The following is a 15,105-nucleotide window of genomic DNA, read 5'->3' as shown; positions in this document are numbered from 1 at the left end:
GGGGGGGGGAGATGGGATTGGCTATCAGAAACCTATGAACTTGACCTATTACATCAACTATATTACTAGCTCTTCATGAGAGTCTAAGTACTTGAAAGAGTGAAGAGGTTTCCCCTAGAAGTGTCCCATTCTTTGTGTTTAATAGGTGTAAAGACCAAGACATAGGCCACAGATGGGCATGGCAATAGTAGGTTCCTTCAGGTGGAACACGCCACCATTGATAGGTTATGCTGGGTGCTCCACAACACCTGACCTTGTGATATTACAGACACAGGCCAGCGAGTTATCAATAATCAAACCAACACCAGCCAGTCTCTATCTTGACCATCACTAATTTGAAATAGAAATAAGTCACCACTGTCAGCAACTGAAGTCTTAATCAACATTCAGATACCAGTCGGGGGTTTGGTTCTTGATTGTTTGGAAAATGAAACCATTCCTAAAGTCAGGTGACACAAATTTCAAGGCTCTACACTGCTGTGAAAATGTAAGCTACAGTTTTCTGTCCTCGAGGGCCCCAAGGTCAGTGCCAATAGCATCATCTACCTTTGGCAAAGCATGTGGTGTGGGTAGAAACTACTGATCATTGCCAGACTCACAGTCAGCCATGGTCTATAGACTTCAGACATTCTTCAAAACTCAAAATCCATGCAGATGCAATACCCTCTTCCCCCAAGTGCTTAGATGTTTTAATTTTAATTTAACTTAATTTAACTTTTGGTGACAGAGACCCAAAATGTCACTGACTGACATACAGCTCATTCTGGAATTCAGGCTATCTCCTGAAACTGCAGCAGTCCTCATAGTGAATCCTGTGGAGCACCAGGCATCTTAGTTTTAATCCTTGCAGTCTACAGGGAACACAGCCTTCCTACAGTGAACCCCTGAGCCAAAGTTAATGCCCATTCCTCATCCCCCGAGGCTTGCACTCTCTCCTCCTTTTAAATGCATGTCACCAGCAGAAGACACAAGCTAGTCTCCATAGCAGAACAGTGGCACTGCTCCTCTGCCACCGTGTAAGCAGCCTCCCTGGAGACTTAAAGTGTAAATGCCTTTTAGGCTTTAGGATTAGCACAAATTTGACATCTGTTTATCTTTGGAGAATACCCTGGGCTTAACTTAACAGGAAAGTGATAATGGCAGAAAGATTAACATGCTGAGGTCAATGGCAGCCTGGCCTCTCTCTTTGTCCTTACATGGAGCCACACCAGATGAAAGCCTGCACCCCAGCAGAGCTAGAGACCCCCCAAACCTTAAGCAAGCAGCTGCCAGGGGCCTCTCTCTTCTCTATACAAATGGAGTCACCAGACCCCCAAAGCATCTCACTGCTCTCTTGTCCACTGAACAGAAGAACAACAACTCAGAGCAATTAGGGGTGGCACATTCTTAGTGATTGGCAGGACCCCCGTATAGTCACCATAGCCTTCAGTAGGTCCAACAATCATTCAACTCAGCCCAAACCTTTTACCTACTGTCAGGACACCTATAGGCTTTAGCTATGTCCCCAGAATCGACCAGGTAATCTGAAGACCGAAAGAAGGGAGAGGGAAACAAAAGAGGGTCAAGAGAAGGAGGGGGAGGAGGAAGTAGGCAGAGGTGGATGAGCTACTATCATATTACATTGAACAGCAGAGTGGGTTCTGGACCAAGTATATTCCAGAGTCCAAAGAGCTACACCTGACTCTCATTAGCTATGAGACCCAAGGCATGTTTGTTTCTTATTTTCTTCGCTTCTTCAAAGATGCGAGGATGGCATCTATCAACTTAAATCACTGTTAAAATGAATCATTGGGCACTGACAGCAGTTATTCTGTGCCTTCCTAGTTGGGTGTGACTCGGTGTCTGCTATGATGAAGTACCATGAACCCTGGTTTGAAACAACACAAATCTACTATCTTAACAGGGGTTGGAAGTTAGAAGTTCTAAAATTCAAAGTGTTAATTCAACTGCATTTCTTAGCACCCCTGAGAATTCACTCCCATGAGTGTTCCATATTTGGCATGCTCATGCTAGTAGATCCTTCCTGTACCATCCCATCACCCCGACCTCCGCATGCATCCTCACATGTTTTCCAACTCTGCCTTGCTGCCTCATTATCACACCTGATGCTCCAGGACATTGTCCGTACCTCTAGATGCTTCACTTATTTATCCCTGCAAAGGCCCAGCTACCCACTCAATGATGTGCTCATAGATTCTTGGCCTTAAACAATGACACCTTTGGTGTCACTATTCTGTCTACCATGGGAGTTAGGCTTATCTCCATTTTACAAGTAGGAAACTGGCAGGCTGATGGGGTGATTTATGGCAGAATCTGTGCTTTTGCTGGACTTCCACACCTCTTGGTAGTTGGCCTCCATGCCTGGCACACAGGGGATGTATTGGGCTGACTATCATCACAGCATGACCGTGAAAATACTCAACAATGATCAATTCAACTTTAAAACAGTGATACCAAAACAAATGTAGGTCTGCCCAGGCTGGCACACATGGGTCTATGTTCCACTTACAATAGGGAAGTGGTCTGTATGAATGATGTTTGGGATTTAAGGAAATGTCCCAATGTGGACTCCATCCCTCTCTCCACAGAGTTGTGAGTCTTAAGTTGCTTGGGCCAGGAGAGAATGAATACCTCAGGTCTAAGAATACCACCAGGATAGTTAAAGGACGTCCCACTTGTTTCAAAAAACATACAAATAAGAATGTCAGCAGTCATGCATGTATTCATTGAGCAAAAGATGCATTCATTAACAATGCTATGATCTGAATACAGGAAATTTGAAAGATAAAGGAAATGCTGTTTTGGCATCCCAGCCTGGCACTTACCTATACAGGTCCCCTGTTTGTTGTAGAATCCATTGCCACAGGTGCTCTCACAGCTGCCATCTCTCAGCACTTGCAATGGGTCTCTGCAGGCCACACAATGCTTCTCTGTGGGACCCCAGCAACCTGCACAGGACTCGTGACAGACTGCAGACAAGCAACAACATCAGTGACCTGACTATCACAGAAGAGACTGTCCACCTTTTGCATTCAAAGAATTAGAAAAGAAGACACAGGTTGGCTCCTTGTCTCCTGCAATGCTATACACAGAACTTACCCCAAGAGAAATGCACACCATGCCCATGCCCAGAGAGAGAGAGAGAGAGAGAGAGAGACAGAGAGACAGAGACAGAGACAGAGACAGAGACAGAGACAGAGACACAGAGAGAAAGAGAGAGAGTTTCTAAGGGTAAGAAGTACAACCTCAATAAGTTATTGCTAAGGGATGCGGAACAGGAAACTGACAACTTTAGGGTAATGGGAGTAAGGAAATCCTAATTTCTGTGCAAACATGGACTGTCTAATGAAATGCCAAGGCCTTCATCCCCTTGCCCTGCTGTCCATAATCACACAAAGGTGTGCACAGACCCAGTAAGCTCCGCCCACATTCGCCAGCTTCTTAAGAGCTGAGGCTACCCTTAAACGGACCACACAGAGACCTAGTACACATGATCTCTCTCCTTCTCCTCCTCCTTCCTTCTCCCCATCACTCCCCAACACACTGCTCGCCACTCCTCCATCTTCCCTCGCGTGTCTTTCCTCCTCTTCTTCCCACAGCGCTGCCCCAGGTCTCCCAAGGTCTTCACCTTTTTCATTCTTTCCATGCCTAAGTGCAGGCTATTCCTACACTAGAGCTGGTCTCTTAATATTTCATTTTTCTTTCCCTTCCAGCATTTGCTCTCTTATAATTATTTGTACCTCTTCTTTATCTTACCACGTCTGCAAAGAGAGGCTTATCCTTAACAATGGAACATCCTGGGATTGGCTGGCTGCCTGTTTTGTGACCCTACTGTGATTTGCTTAACACATCTTATTTTTAAAACATTTGCTTCACAATGGAGTCCAATCTATCTTCCAGACGCATCGATTGTGATCAACAAAATTGGCAGAGAAAATGATGGCATTTGCTGCCTACAAGTGATTGGGTAATCATACCTTAGCAATTTAATTAAGTATTTGTTTGGGAGCAGAAGAAAAGACACCTACATTGCAAACTTCAGAATCCAATCCCCCTCTCTCAGTTCTAAATTGCACAAGAAAGTCTTAATTTCAGACAGTTTTTCTCTCTGGTGGATTTAAAGATAATTACAAATTGTGTTAACTGCCAGGAAGACTGCGTAGAGTAACAGCGGTGGGGGTGGTGGGAACCACTTTAAAGCAGCTGGAGGAGGAGGAGCACCCAGCCATGGGGAGCACCAGAGAACAGCACAAGTATCTTTTGGAGGTGGAGCTTAGGGTGTGGGGAACTGGGACTGTCCTTGTGTTTGAAGCTGTCGGACCTCTATAGAGCATGGTAGTACAACTCTTGGCCTTTGACATTGAGGCGTGTGGAGAGAGCCAAGAACAGCAGGCCACTAAACAGCACTCTTCTATTCCCTCTGATTCAGTGTCTGCCTCCAGCTCCCGCCTTGAGTTCCTGCCCTGACTTCCCTCAGTGCACTGTGACTCTGGATATATAAGCCAAGTAAGCTCTTTCCTTTGGTCCCGGTGTTTTCTCACTGCCATAGAAACGTAAGACAGCAGGGCAGTGGAGTGATGAATATTACTGTCAGAGTTCTTTGCAGTAGCTTGTCCTAACTACTTCATTATTGGTCTTTTCCTTCAAGGAGAGGTCACAACACAATGGGGACTGAGTGTTAGTTATTTAAGCCCCTAGAGTTCACACTGATGTCTAGTACTCATTCATGGGTGCTAAATGAATATACACACATGTTTATTCATTTCGGAACAATCATGCCATTAGCCACCCTCTGCATAGAAACAGCTACCCACAAAGTAATAGTTTTAAAATGTGCTAATTTTAAGGGTATACAATTTACTTTTAAAATGCTAAAACCTAGATGTGTTTCTGATGATGAATACTCATGATACACTGGTATCTACTACCAAATGCAACTGCGGTCTCTGCTGGCCCTCCGCTTTCTCCGTATCAGCAGGCACAATGAAGTCCAGGCTGCACTGAGCTGTCAGCTCAGGATGACACACACCTGTTATGCTTTCCATCTGCTGTCTAATTTCCAACACGGAACACATGTGGCTGCCAGCTACCTCTTCTTGCACTTTACATGTGGCTCCTGCTGCACCGGGGTCATTGGGAAACTTAAAAGGTCACTGAATTTGCTGACTTCTCACCATAGTGTTGCTTAGTGGCACATCGCAGGCCATCGAGGGTTTGCATTGTATGCCTCGAATACTGCAGTAATAAATACTTGAAAGCATCAATGAGGCAGAGCTACCCTCTCATCTCATGAATAGTGCATAATTTATTTGGGAAGAGCCCTGACTTTTCTGAGGCATAACTAGGCATGTTTTGACTCATCAAACAATTCATTTCAAAAATGAAAAGAATGGATGCCCCTTCTTTTGCCAGCTTTATATTGGAACCCTACTCTAAGGATAAAAAAGAAAAAAACCCTTCTATTTTGTGCTTGATAATATAGAAGTAGAAGATTTTAGGAAAACTCTTAAAACCTGTGCTTCTTGAAGAATAATACGCAGTGCTCCTTGAGAGTTGAAAGACTTTCCTGCAGGCAACTTTTTATTTCCAGAAAAACCTTTGCTGAGCGTAGGCAGGAGGTCAGGTGCTCACAGGCTCTGGCTTAGGAAACACAGTGTCCCTCCAGGAAGAGAAGCAGTCCTGGCTGGCCTTTCAATCCCTCTTCAGGTCAGAGTACCAGCATGAGGAACCATCTTAGGTCACCAGTGAAGTGTGTGTGTGTGTGTGTGTGTGTGTGTGTGTGTGTGTGTGTGTGTGAGAACATCCCCATATGTACTCACGGAGACCAGAGGAGGACACTCATATCCTGTCCTATCACTCTATCTTATCAGCTTAATACAAGGATATAGGTATTAAACTAGGCTATAGGCTAATGGGCAGGAAGTCCCAGCAACCATTTTCTCAGCAGCTCTGGGCATACCATGTTTGGCTTTGTACATGGATGCTAGAGATTTAAACTTCAGTCCTCATGTTTATACAATGAGCACAAGCATCCTTACCCACTAAGCCACAACCTCTCCACAACCCAGTGATTTTGCTCTCTTTACTTTCCTGCAATTTCTTCTATTGAGACATACCTAGCTCAGAGTGGATGTAAACACATATGTAGTTGAGGTTGACCTTGAACATCTGACTATTGATTCGTCTCCCAAGTTCTTGGCCTACAGAAGCCAAGCACTACCATAATTAATTCTCACAGGGCTTAGATCCTCATGGCCTCATTCTTGCCAGGAAAACGCCTTTTCAACTGAGCTACCTCCCAGCCCTGTATCAAGCTTTTGTTGGATAAAAATACATTTCTACCTTAAAGTCAAGTTCATGGTTCCTTGGTTTTCTATCCCACACAATGAGAATAATGTTTGTTGTGTCTGATTCTCAGGAATGCAATGAGATGACAAGTTTTGAGAAGCAAACTATTGAGTGCGATCCCACGAGTGGCTTTAGGGAAACCTGGCAGATGGTGTCTCCATTATTTTCAAAAGCAAAGCAATTTGAAGGGAGAACATCCAAGCACACTGAACATGGAGAGGACTCCTGGAAAGGCAGGCTCAGCTTGAAGGCAGGAAAGAAACGGAGCCTTGTGGTGCATGTCAGCAGCTGTACAAAGGTGGTCCCCTTTTCCAGATGCTACGTGCTCCACATGCTTTACCTACAAGTCCTTTGAGAAGTCATCAGAAATAGCTTGGTGAGGCTCAGCTGTCCAGAAGGTCCTCTCCACCCAGCCATCACCCCTTCAGTCCACAGACCCACAAGGGACCAAGGCTCATAGCCTAGAAGCTCAACTTCACACACACTTTAAAGGGGCATCTGAGAAATCACCATATCTGATCCTTCTACTCCAATGTTAAGCTCCTTAGTAGGCTGGACTTCTTCCCTTTGCCAACCAAAGACTCCAAACCCCCAAATGAAAATGTCTGATGTCCACGTGTTCTGAAAAGGCTCAAGTATATGGTATAGTTCACTTTTTTAAGAATGATGACATGCTCTACAACCTCACAAATAACCAAACAAGCCAAAGATGTGCAAACAAAATAGATAAGCAATAACTAGGCAGGATGGATTGGATTTACACATACTAACACATGTGTCCCTTAGACATGTTGCTTACTGAAAAAACAAGGTGAGGAAGGAAATATCCACCCAGAAATTTTTGGAACCCTACATGTACTGAGAGCAAGCAAAACATCCATACTACAAAGCACGCAGCATATTTTATTGTAATATTTACACTGGGGTTGGAGAAATGACTTAGTCAGTGAAGTGTTCACCTTGCAGTCATGAGGGTCTGAGGCTGATTCCCAGAATAGATGTAAAAAATGGCAGATATGGCGGGTGTATTTGTGATCCCCGAGCTGGAGGTAAAGACAGCAAGATCCCCCAGTTCCTCTGGCACACAGTCTAACCTATTTGATGAGCTCCAGGCCAATGCGAAACTGTTTCAAAGGACAAGGACAGTGTTCCTGAGGATAATGACCAAGGTCATCTACTGGTCACCACACCCATGTTTACTGATGGGGAATATTCTTCTATAGACATGTTTGTCTTACTGGTTGATGAATAAAACACTGATTAGCCAGGCAGGATGATAGGTAGGACTAAGTGACAAGGATTCTGGGAAGTGCAGGCAGAGAGGAGTTGTCATGTGATCCCAGGAAGTGACATAGCTGGGCAGAAACTGCCACTAGCTAACCATAGAGGTCTGGAGGTCTGTACAGACAGGCAAGAAGTGGTGTAGCTGGGAAGAATCAGAATATACGCAGGGACAAACAGAAGTCGTCCTCTTCTCTGTAGAAACATTTAGGAACAGTCACCATGTAGGATGCCAGAAGAGTAACAGGTCCCTGGCCCTTTCTCCAGTAAGAGAAGACCACGTGGAAATACTTAGATTAGTAGAAATGGGTTAATTTAAACAGAGCTAGCCAATAAGAAGCCATAGTCATTGGCCAACAGGTTCATAATTAACATAGCATCCAAGTGTTTCTTTGAAGCTGAGAAGGGCAATGGGACCTAGCTGGGCCAAGAAAGCTCACCTTGCAGTTTACATATATGCACATAACTGAACATATATGAACACACACGTAAACACAAAGAAAAAAATCACAGTTACTTAAGTAAGGAGATGGGAAGGAGAGGGGTAGAAATAAGGTACAACAACAAAGGGAACGGACTGAGTGATGGACAGAATGAGAAGGAAACAAACAAACAAACAAACAAAAAAACCCAGACAGAGCCCGGTGTAGAAATGAACCATTAAACACAATCCTGACTCACTCAGGCTCCTTCTTATAATCCAGAGATGGGTAAGGAAAAAAAAAACTCAACAAGTTTCTACTTTGCATGAGTCGCATGGGCAGACCGAAGACTTGCTGGGATGCCCCATGTGAAAACAGGCATGGCAAGGAGGCACACCCATGCATTTCTGCAAGAGTGAACATTAACACTGCCTTCAAAAGAGAGTCATATCAATGTGCGTCAAAAGCCTAACTGTGCACATGCAGATTCAGGCCCAGCAGTCACCTATTTATGAAGTTAATTAAAATTATTTGTCACAACTTCTACTGACAATGTTTATATCATTGTTGTTTATGATAATGGTTAATTAAGAACAAATATCAAACAGTAGAAGGTTGGCTAAATGAATGACTGTATAGTTAGAGAAAGAAAAAAGCACAATAGGTTTAAACCCATGAGTCATAGCAGATAAGAAAAAAGGGAAAAGAGGCAATGCAGGGGCATGTATTGAGTGATTTTACTTTGGAAAAATGAGTGTGCACATGTATAGACAAATATACACAGAAATGAATTCATAAATTAGGAAGACAGACACCAAAATACTAACAGAGGTGACCTGAGGGAGTTTGAGCTAGGGATTTTTGTTGACTTTTTATTTTACCTTACATTTTATTGCCTTTATCAAATTATTTCTGTGGTATAAACATGGAGTTATTGGTACTTAAGGGAAAAAATTACTAAAGGAGAGAGGCTATAATCTGCTTCCCCAAGGCACATAATAGGTAAACAGCTAGTTAATCTTTCAACCATGCTTGGAATACAGCTGAACAATTTACCGGTGTGAGGTAACACATTTGAATTTCCAGCAGTGTCTCTGTAGACAAAGTCTGGACCCAAGAAAGGATTTCCTGTTGATAGAGGCTTCAACAGGTAACAAAAATAGAGATTTTTACAAGCAGGCTGGCTTTTCATTGGTTTATAAATCAGAAAGTAAGGACAATGTCCAGCTGCCCACGAACATGCCAGTCTGTAATTAGCACTACCTGTAATAATAGTAGTTGATGGGAGTACACCCTACACTGTGCCTGTGGAAGTCTGGGGACAGCTGTGTGTGCACGCTACAGTGTGCCCGTGGAAGTCAGGGGACAGCTCTGTGTACTATGATTTCCTCCTTTGTATAAGTTCAGGTGATAGACCTCAGATCATCAAGCTGTCTGACAACCATGCTCACTGACTAGGCCATCTCACCCACCTGCCCTGAGAACACTGTTTCCAGTCCCTACACCTGCTGTCCTGTGTCTTCAACACAAGTTGCTGGGAAACACAGTGATGAGTAGACCCAGTCCCTCAGCTGTGCATCCGCCATGACCAGGGGTAGCCCCCAACTCTAGACCTCTGCTGAGGATCCATTTCAACCTGTCCCCCAGCTCCTGTTCTTCAGCACTGCCTATTTGTCTACAGAAGTGGAAAACCAGAGGAGGAACCACAGAGCAAAGCCACACCTAAGACTGGACATGTTTCAGACCTCCCAGCAGTATCTGTACAGATGCTCACATCTTAGAGGGGAGGGAGAGTGAGTTCTGTAGGCAACAGGGAAGGCAGAACAGGGACAGTGTCAGAGCAGAAAGTGCAAAAGGCAGAGAGAAAGAGTGGGTGCTACCCAGTTGAGCTAAAATAACCGAGAGTGACAAGAACTGGGCAGGAAGTCAGTGCATGCCAATAGTTTGTAACCCATCACTGAAACATTTGGGGGTGCATATGTGTAAGAAAGAATGAGATCTGTCTGCAATACAAACTCTCTCTCGTCTGCAGTGGGCTTCCTCTGGTCTGTGAAACTTTTGTTCACCCAATGTCACTCTAAGAAGTGCAGACAGATGCCACATAGTCTGTGTCCACAGCAGTGGTTCCAGGCAAAGCATCACCAGGTACCTTCTCCTTTCTGTGCTTCTCCTGCATGTGCATATCCAAAGGAAGAGGGGCCGGGGAAGCCACTGTTGCCTGCTACCCTTCACCTAATCTACTCAAGAGACGCACAGTCTGGAAGGGCAATGCTTTGGCCTCCTTCCCTTTGATGAGTCTTAAAACACTCCCTGTACTCTACCAATTCCCCAAGACAGTAAGCACACTGCTACCTTAGAGGCAAGAGACATAAAAAGAAAGGGGGAAGGGAGGAAAATAGAGATTGTGCAATTTTCCTGAGGCTACACCTAGCCAAGAATTGCTGACAAGGAGTAAATATCAGAAGCTAACAGGAAAGCAGGTCACCTGCAGGCCACTGTCAAGGCATGCCAGAACATTCCTATGCTTCTTCCTCCCCATGCAAGGGCACATCGCATTTTCCTTGCATCAAAAAGCATCCCAGAATGCCTTGCATGTGTAACATACTACGTGAAATTCACCAAGATGAGATGCAACCCTACTTTCAGTAACAAATCCTTATCTGTCACATGTTTTGAAAACTGGCCTCAAGACACTGATGGGCATGCATTCACAGAAGGATAATTATAAAGACAACATCCAAAGTGACCTTGTTTATCTGCCTAGGGAACTGTCTTCTCCCATTGAGAATTAAGTCCTTAACTGCAAGAAAGTTGTCTGTCCGGTTCACTGTTCACCTGGTGTCTGGTAAAAAGCCTGATACATAGAAGAGGCTAACAGGCATTTATTGTGTGAGTTGAAGGGAGTATCAGGAATGGCACTTGTAATAGAAAGTCCCCTTTCAGAGACAGCAAATGCTTAAGTGATCATAACTGCTGCAGAATGAAAACGAAGGTAAGGGCAAAGCAGAAAATTCACAAAGCTCAACGAAATGAGTGGAGACAGAGTGGCAGGACCGCATCGGCCTCCAGGCTCACCATGTGCCTCAGTCATAAAATTGGCCTGGGCACTCTGATTCTGGGGCATACATATTGCAGTTGTGGGGGGGGGCACTAACCTGACAGCGACTAGCCCTAAACAGGAATTGCTGAGGAGAGTGCCTGTCTTGTGAGAGTTCACACCCTCTCTGTGGAGAAGTCCACTCAGGATACCGTGAGACTAGCATCAGTCATAATCACTAGTGTAAACCAGGATCCATAAAGTCCTTATCACATACTCCAAGGAGTCAGCCCCACACCCGCGATGACTAGCTATGCTAGTCAACCGCACCTCTGACAAGTAACCAACTTTAGGAGTTTCTCTGCTCAATCCATACCCTTAAAATCTGAGCAAGGCCAACCTCTTATACATGTCAAAGTTGGAGCTGCTTATCACAAACGTTTTCTGTAAAGATACACTAACTGTGACTGAAATCTAAATAATACAGCATCTCGTCACTTAACCCAAACACCTCAAGTAACTGAGGAGAGATTTCAACTTGTAAGAAATGGAGTGAGTTCTCTGCATTGTACCTACTTATCTATCAGATATGAGTGTATTTTATTTTTAACCAGACATTAATGTCAAAAAATGCTTGTTTCTTCATGCAAGTCATTTGATGTTCATCTCCCTAGGTTAGAAAAATAAGAGTGATTTCAAAAATGTCTCTAGCTGCCTTTTACCACCCACGTACTATGTACCAGGCAGAATAGATTGATACTTTTCAAAGTTCTCCAGTCCTCATCATGGTTGTTTGAAGTACATGATGCCATTCTCATTACAGAGTTGAGGAGAATGAGCCTCCGAAGGTTAAATGACTTGCCCACAGCCATATAGCAGTAAGTGGTAAATGGAGGTTAAAATAATCTCTTCGTTTACGATCCTATAAAATGTCCAGTTGCTTGATTCCTTGGGATTCTGTGTGTAGGACCGTAAAACATTCAAATAGAATACACTTTTGCGGATGCTTGGTGTTTCAGTTCTGATGGTTGTGATTTTGGTTTTGGGTATCCCTATAAGTAACAGCTGGTCCACTCTGACTGCCAGTTCACTACAGACAGTGCCTGGGTTATTTACCTCATGTTCTAGGAATGTAGAGCAGTCGTTTAAAGAGGATGACTAGAGTGATAACAGACAGGGGAGAAAACCAACAGGAAACAGAAACCAAAGCCCCCTAAGCATTAGGTAGGACTTGTAAGACACATGGCTCTATTTCCTATCCAAGGCATGTGAACTCAGTCTTTTAATTTTAACAAGCTCTCTGTCTCCATGTTACTGATAGTCTGCCGAAGCATGGAGCTGGAACGCATGTACACAACAGAGCCAAAATGAAAACCCAGGTCTTTGGCTCCACACCCGAAGCTTAGACCCACTGTTCTCCACTCCTTCCAGCTCCATACCTGCAAAGCAAAGGTAGCACTGCCCCCCTGAGATCAGCCTCAGACCTCCCTACAGCACCCTTAGCTCCCAGCAAACAAGAGAAACACTGACACACGTTAAAAAAATGGACAAACCCTACTTTTCTCCTCAGAGTCTCACTTGTTTGAACTTAATCACAAGTAGTAATCATGGTACTTGGAGTGAGAACTGGCCCCGTAGGATCAGGTTTTAGTACTGGGTCCTCAGATGGTGAAACTGTTCGGAAAGAATTAGGAGAAGTGGCCTTTGAGGTGTCAAAGCCATTTCCAGGGTGCTGTCTCTGGCTCCTGTTTGTGGATGGAGATGTGAGCTCTCAGCTGCTGCTCCAGCCACCTGCCACCATTATGACCTCTGAGCCACTGAAAGCATGAGTCCAATTAAACACTTTATAAAAATGCCTTGGTCACAGTGTCAGAACAGTAGAAAATGTTGATGATGCTGGTCTCTTTATGTTTCCTTCTTAGGGTATTTTTGGCTACTATTTGTGTGTGCGTGTGTGTGTGTGTGTGTGTGTGTGTGTGTGTGTGTGTGTGTGTGCGCGCGTGTGTGTTATCCAGTGGTCTCATCAGGATTAAAACAGAGGTGACTAAACACAGCAAGAAAAGTAAGGAAGAGTTATCCCAGGTCCATGGGTGTTCAGCCTGGACCCAGACTTAGAATTCTTGCCAGAATTCCAAGATGAGGAAAAAGAACCATGATGCTGACAGTCAGGACCCAAGAAATCCAGGGAAATAAAGGCAAGCGGGGGGGTGGGGGGGGCAAGGCGTTCAGTGGAGGGAGAGCACCCACACATGGATAAGGAAGGCCTGACACCTGGCTGCAAGTGACTAACAGGCTTTTGATTCCTGGAAAAGCGTCAGAACAGGACAAGTAGCAAAAATCCAGTCCTAGGACATGAGGTGTGTGGAGTCCATATGGGTGGGATGAGGGGGCAAGAGGCACCCGAGGTGTGTGGAGTCCATATGGGTGGGATGAGGGGGCAAGAGACAGTGCTGAAGCAGAGGCAACTGCTGGCAAAGAATGCATAAAGCTTAAGGAAGAAACCTAAGTGCTTTTGCTAAACGCAAGGATTGGCACTGACAGGGCGATTCCTCCATGGCCTCAGCCTGGTGGATTAAGGGGACGAGCATCACATTACTGGTTTTCAACTTTTTAGGTTCCTATACAAACTGGGTAGGGCTGAGCCTTGGTATAGCATGTCGATGTCAATCATCAAACTCCAAAACTAGAGAAAGCAGGGAAATGACATGGAGTCTGCAAATGCTGCCAACCATAATTATAGCATTATTTAGCTTAATCACATTTTGAAATATAACAATAATGATATATGTTCATGTATAGGAGGCACAGTGTGTATCTGTACATGTCTCTGACCTCCCGAGGAAGAAAAAATAATGATTAAAAACCTATGGAAGGAAAAATGATAAAAATAATAAAACTATGGAGGAGATTATCTGGCAGGACGCAGGGTCTTTTTTCAGTGTCTCGTTTACCTGCTCATGTTCTCTCTCTTGAAGAGCCATGTTTACGTGCTGCTTGGCTTTGTCCCGTATTTTTTACTCTGCCTAAATCTAACGTAGCGAGCATGAATATTAATCAGGAGATTTCTGTTAATTAGTTTCCTTGGCGGAAGGCTCACTTTCTTTTGGTTTTGATGGGTCAATAAATTGGAAGAATTATCCCAGTCATAGCATAAATGACTCTACCAAGAGAAATCAATTCAGGAAACCCTGCCGCTATAAAATAGCAGTCTTCTTTTTGAAAAGTTTAGTACATATTGGAAGGACATGGGCTGGCTGACAAACCTCCAGGGTCAATGATGAAAAGTCAACAGGAATGGTATAAGCATAAATACTGCAGCAGAGGGAGGGAATGAGGAAGAATGGGGAGAGAGAGAGAGAGAGAGAGAGAGAGAGACAGAGACAGAGAGAGAGAGAGAGAGAGAGAGAGAGAGAGAGAGAGAGAGAGAGAGAGAGACTCAATACTAAGAGAGCTATTTGTGAAGAGCAGTTACACAGTCTCAATGCCAAGATAGTACATGAAAACTGGTCACAAATCTAGCCTTAGTTTTTAAGACCACACTCTCCTCTTCTTTCTTTCCTCTTGCTCTGCTTTTTTTCTCCTTCTTATTTTATGCATAAAAATGCAACCAGCCTGAACTAAAGCAAATTGGTTTAATTCCCTGGAGGGAACACAAACAAATTTTCCCAGCAACTTTCTACCACAGGCGTTTGCACGAGGTTTGTGGATGGAATGTGAAGCAGGCGGTTATGTAAACCAGTAATCAAATGAAACATTACCCACTTCAAAATGCCCTAAACCAGTATGAGCACCACCAATTAAAACACTGAGCAGAGACAGGGGGAAATGACCCAAGAGAAGAAGGGGGAAAATATTAAGTGGTTTGTGTGTGTGTGTGTGTGTGTGTGTGTGTGTGTATGTATGTGTGTGTCTGTTTGTATGTATATATGTATGAGTGTGTGTGTGTATGTGTATAGTATATATGTGTATGTTTGTATGTATGTGTCTGTCTGTATGTATATGTGTATGAATGTGTGT

General features: G+C 44.1%; 1 protein-coding gene across 1 annotated transcript in view; it reads right to left on the bottom strand.

Annotated features, from left to right (window-relative positions):
• The window catches only part of Fras1 (Fraser extracellular matrix complex subunit 1), a 400,187-nt gene that overhangs the window by 201,528 nt on the left and 183,554 nt on the right, over positions 1–15,105 (bottom strand). Inside the window, exon 15 of the mRNA XM_040747451.1 lies at positions 2,826–2,969. Within this exon, the coding sequence (XP_040603385.1) occupies positions 2,826–2,969 (144 nt within the window). The remainder of the gene's footprint in view (positions 1–2,825; positions 2,970–15,105) is intronic.

The sequence above is a fragment of the Mesocricetus auratus genome, unplaced genomic scaffold (assembly GCF_017639785.1).
Source record: "Mesocricetus auratus isolate SY011 unplaced genomic scaffold, BCM_Maur_2.0 Super-Scaffold_100006, whole genome shotgun sequence".
Lineage (NCBI taxonomy): Eukaryota > Metazoa > Chordata > Mammalia > Rodentia > Cricetidae > Mesocricetus > Mesocricetus auratus.
This window is presented reverse-complemented; position numbering and strand designations above follow the sequence as displayed.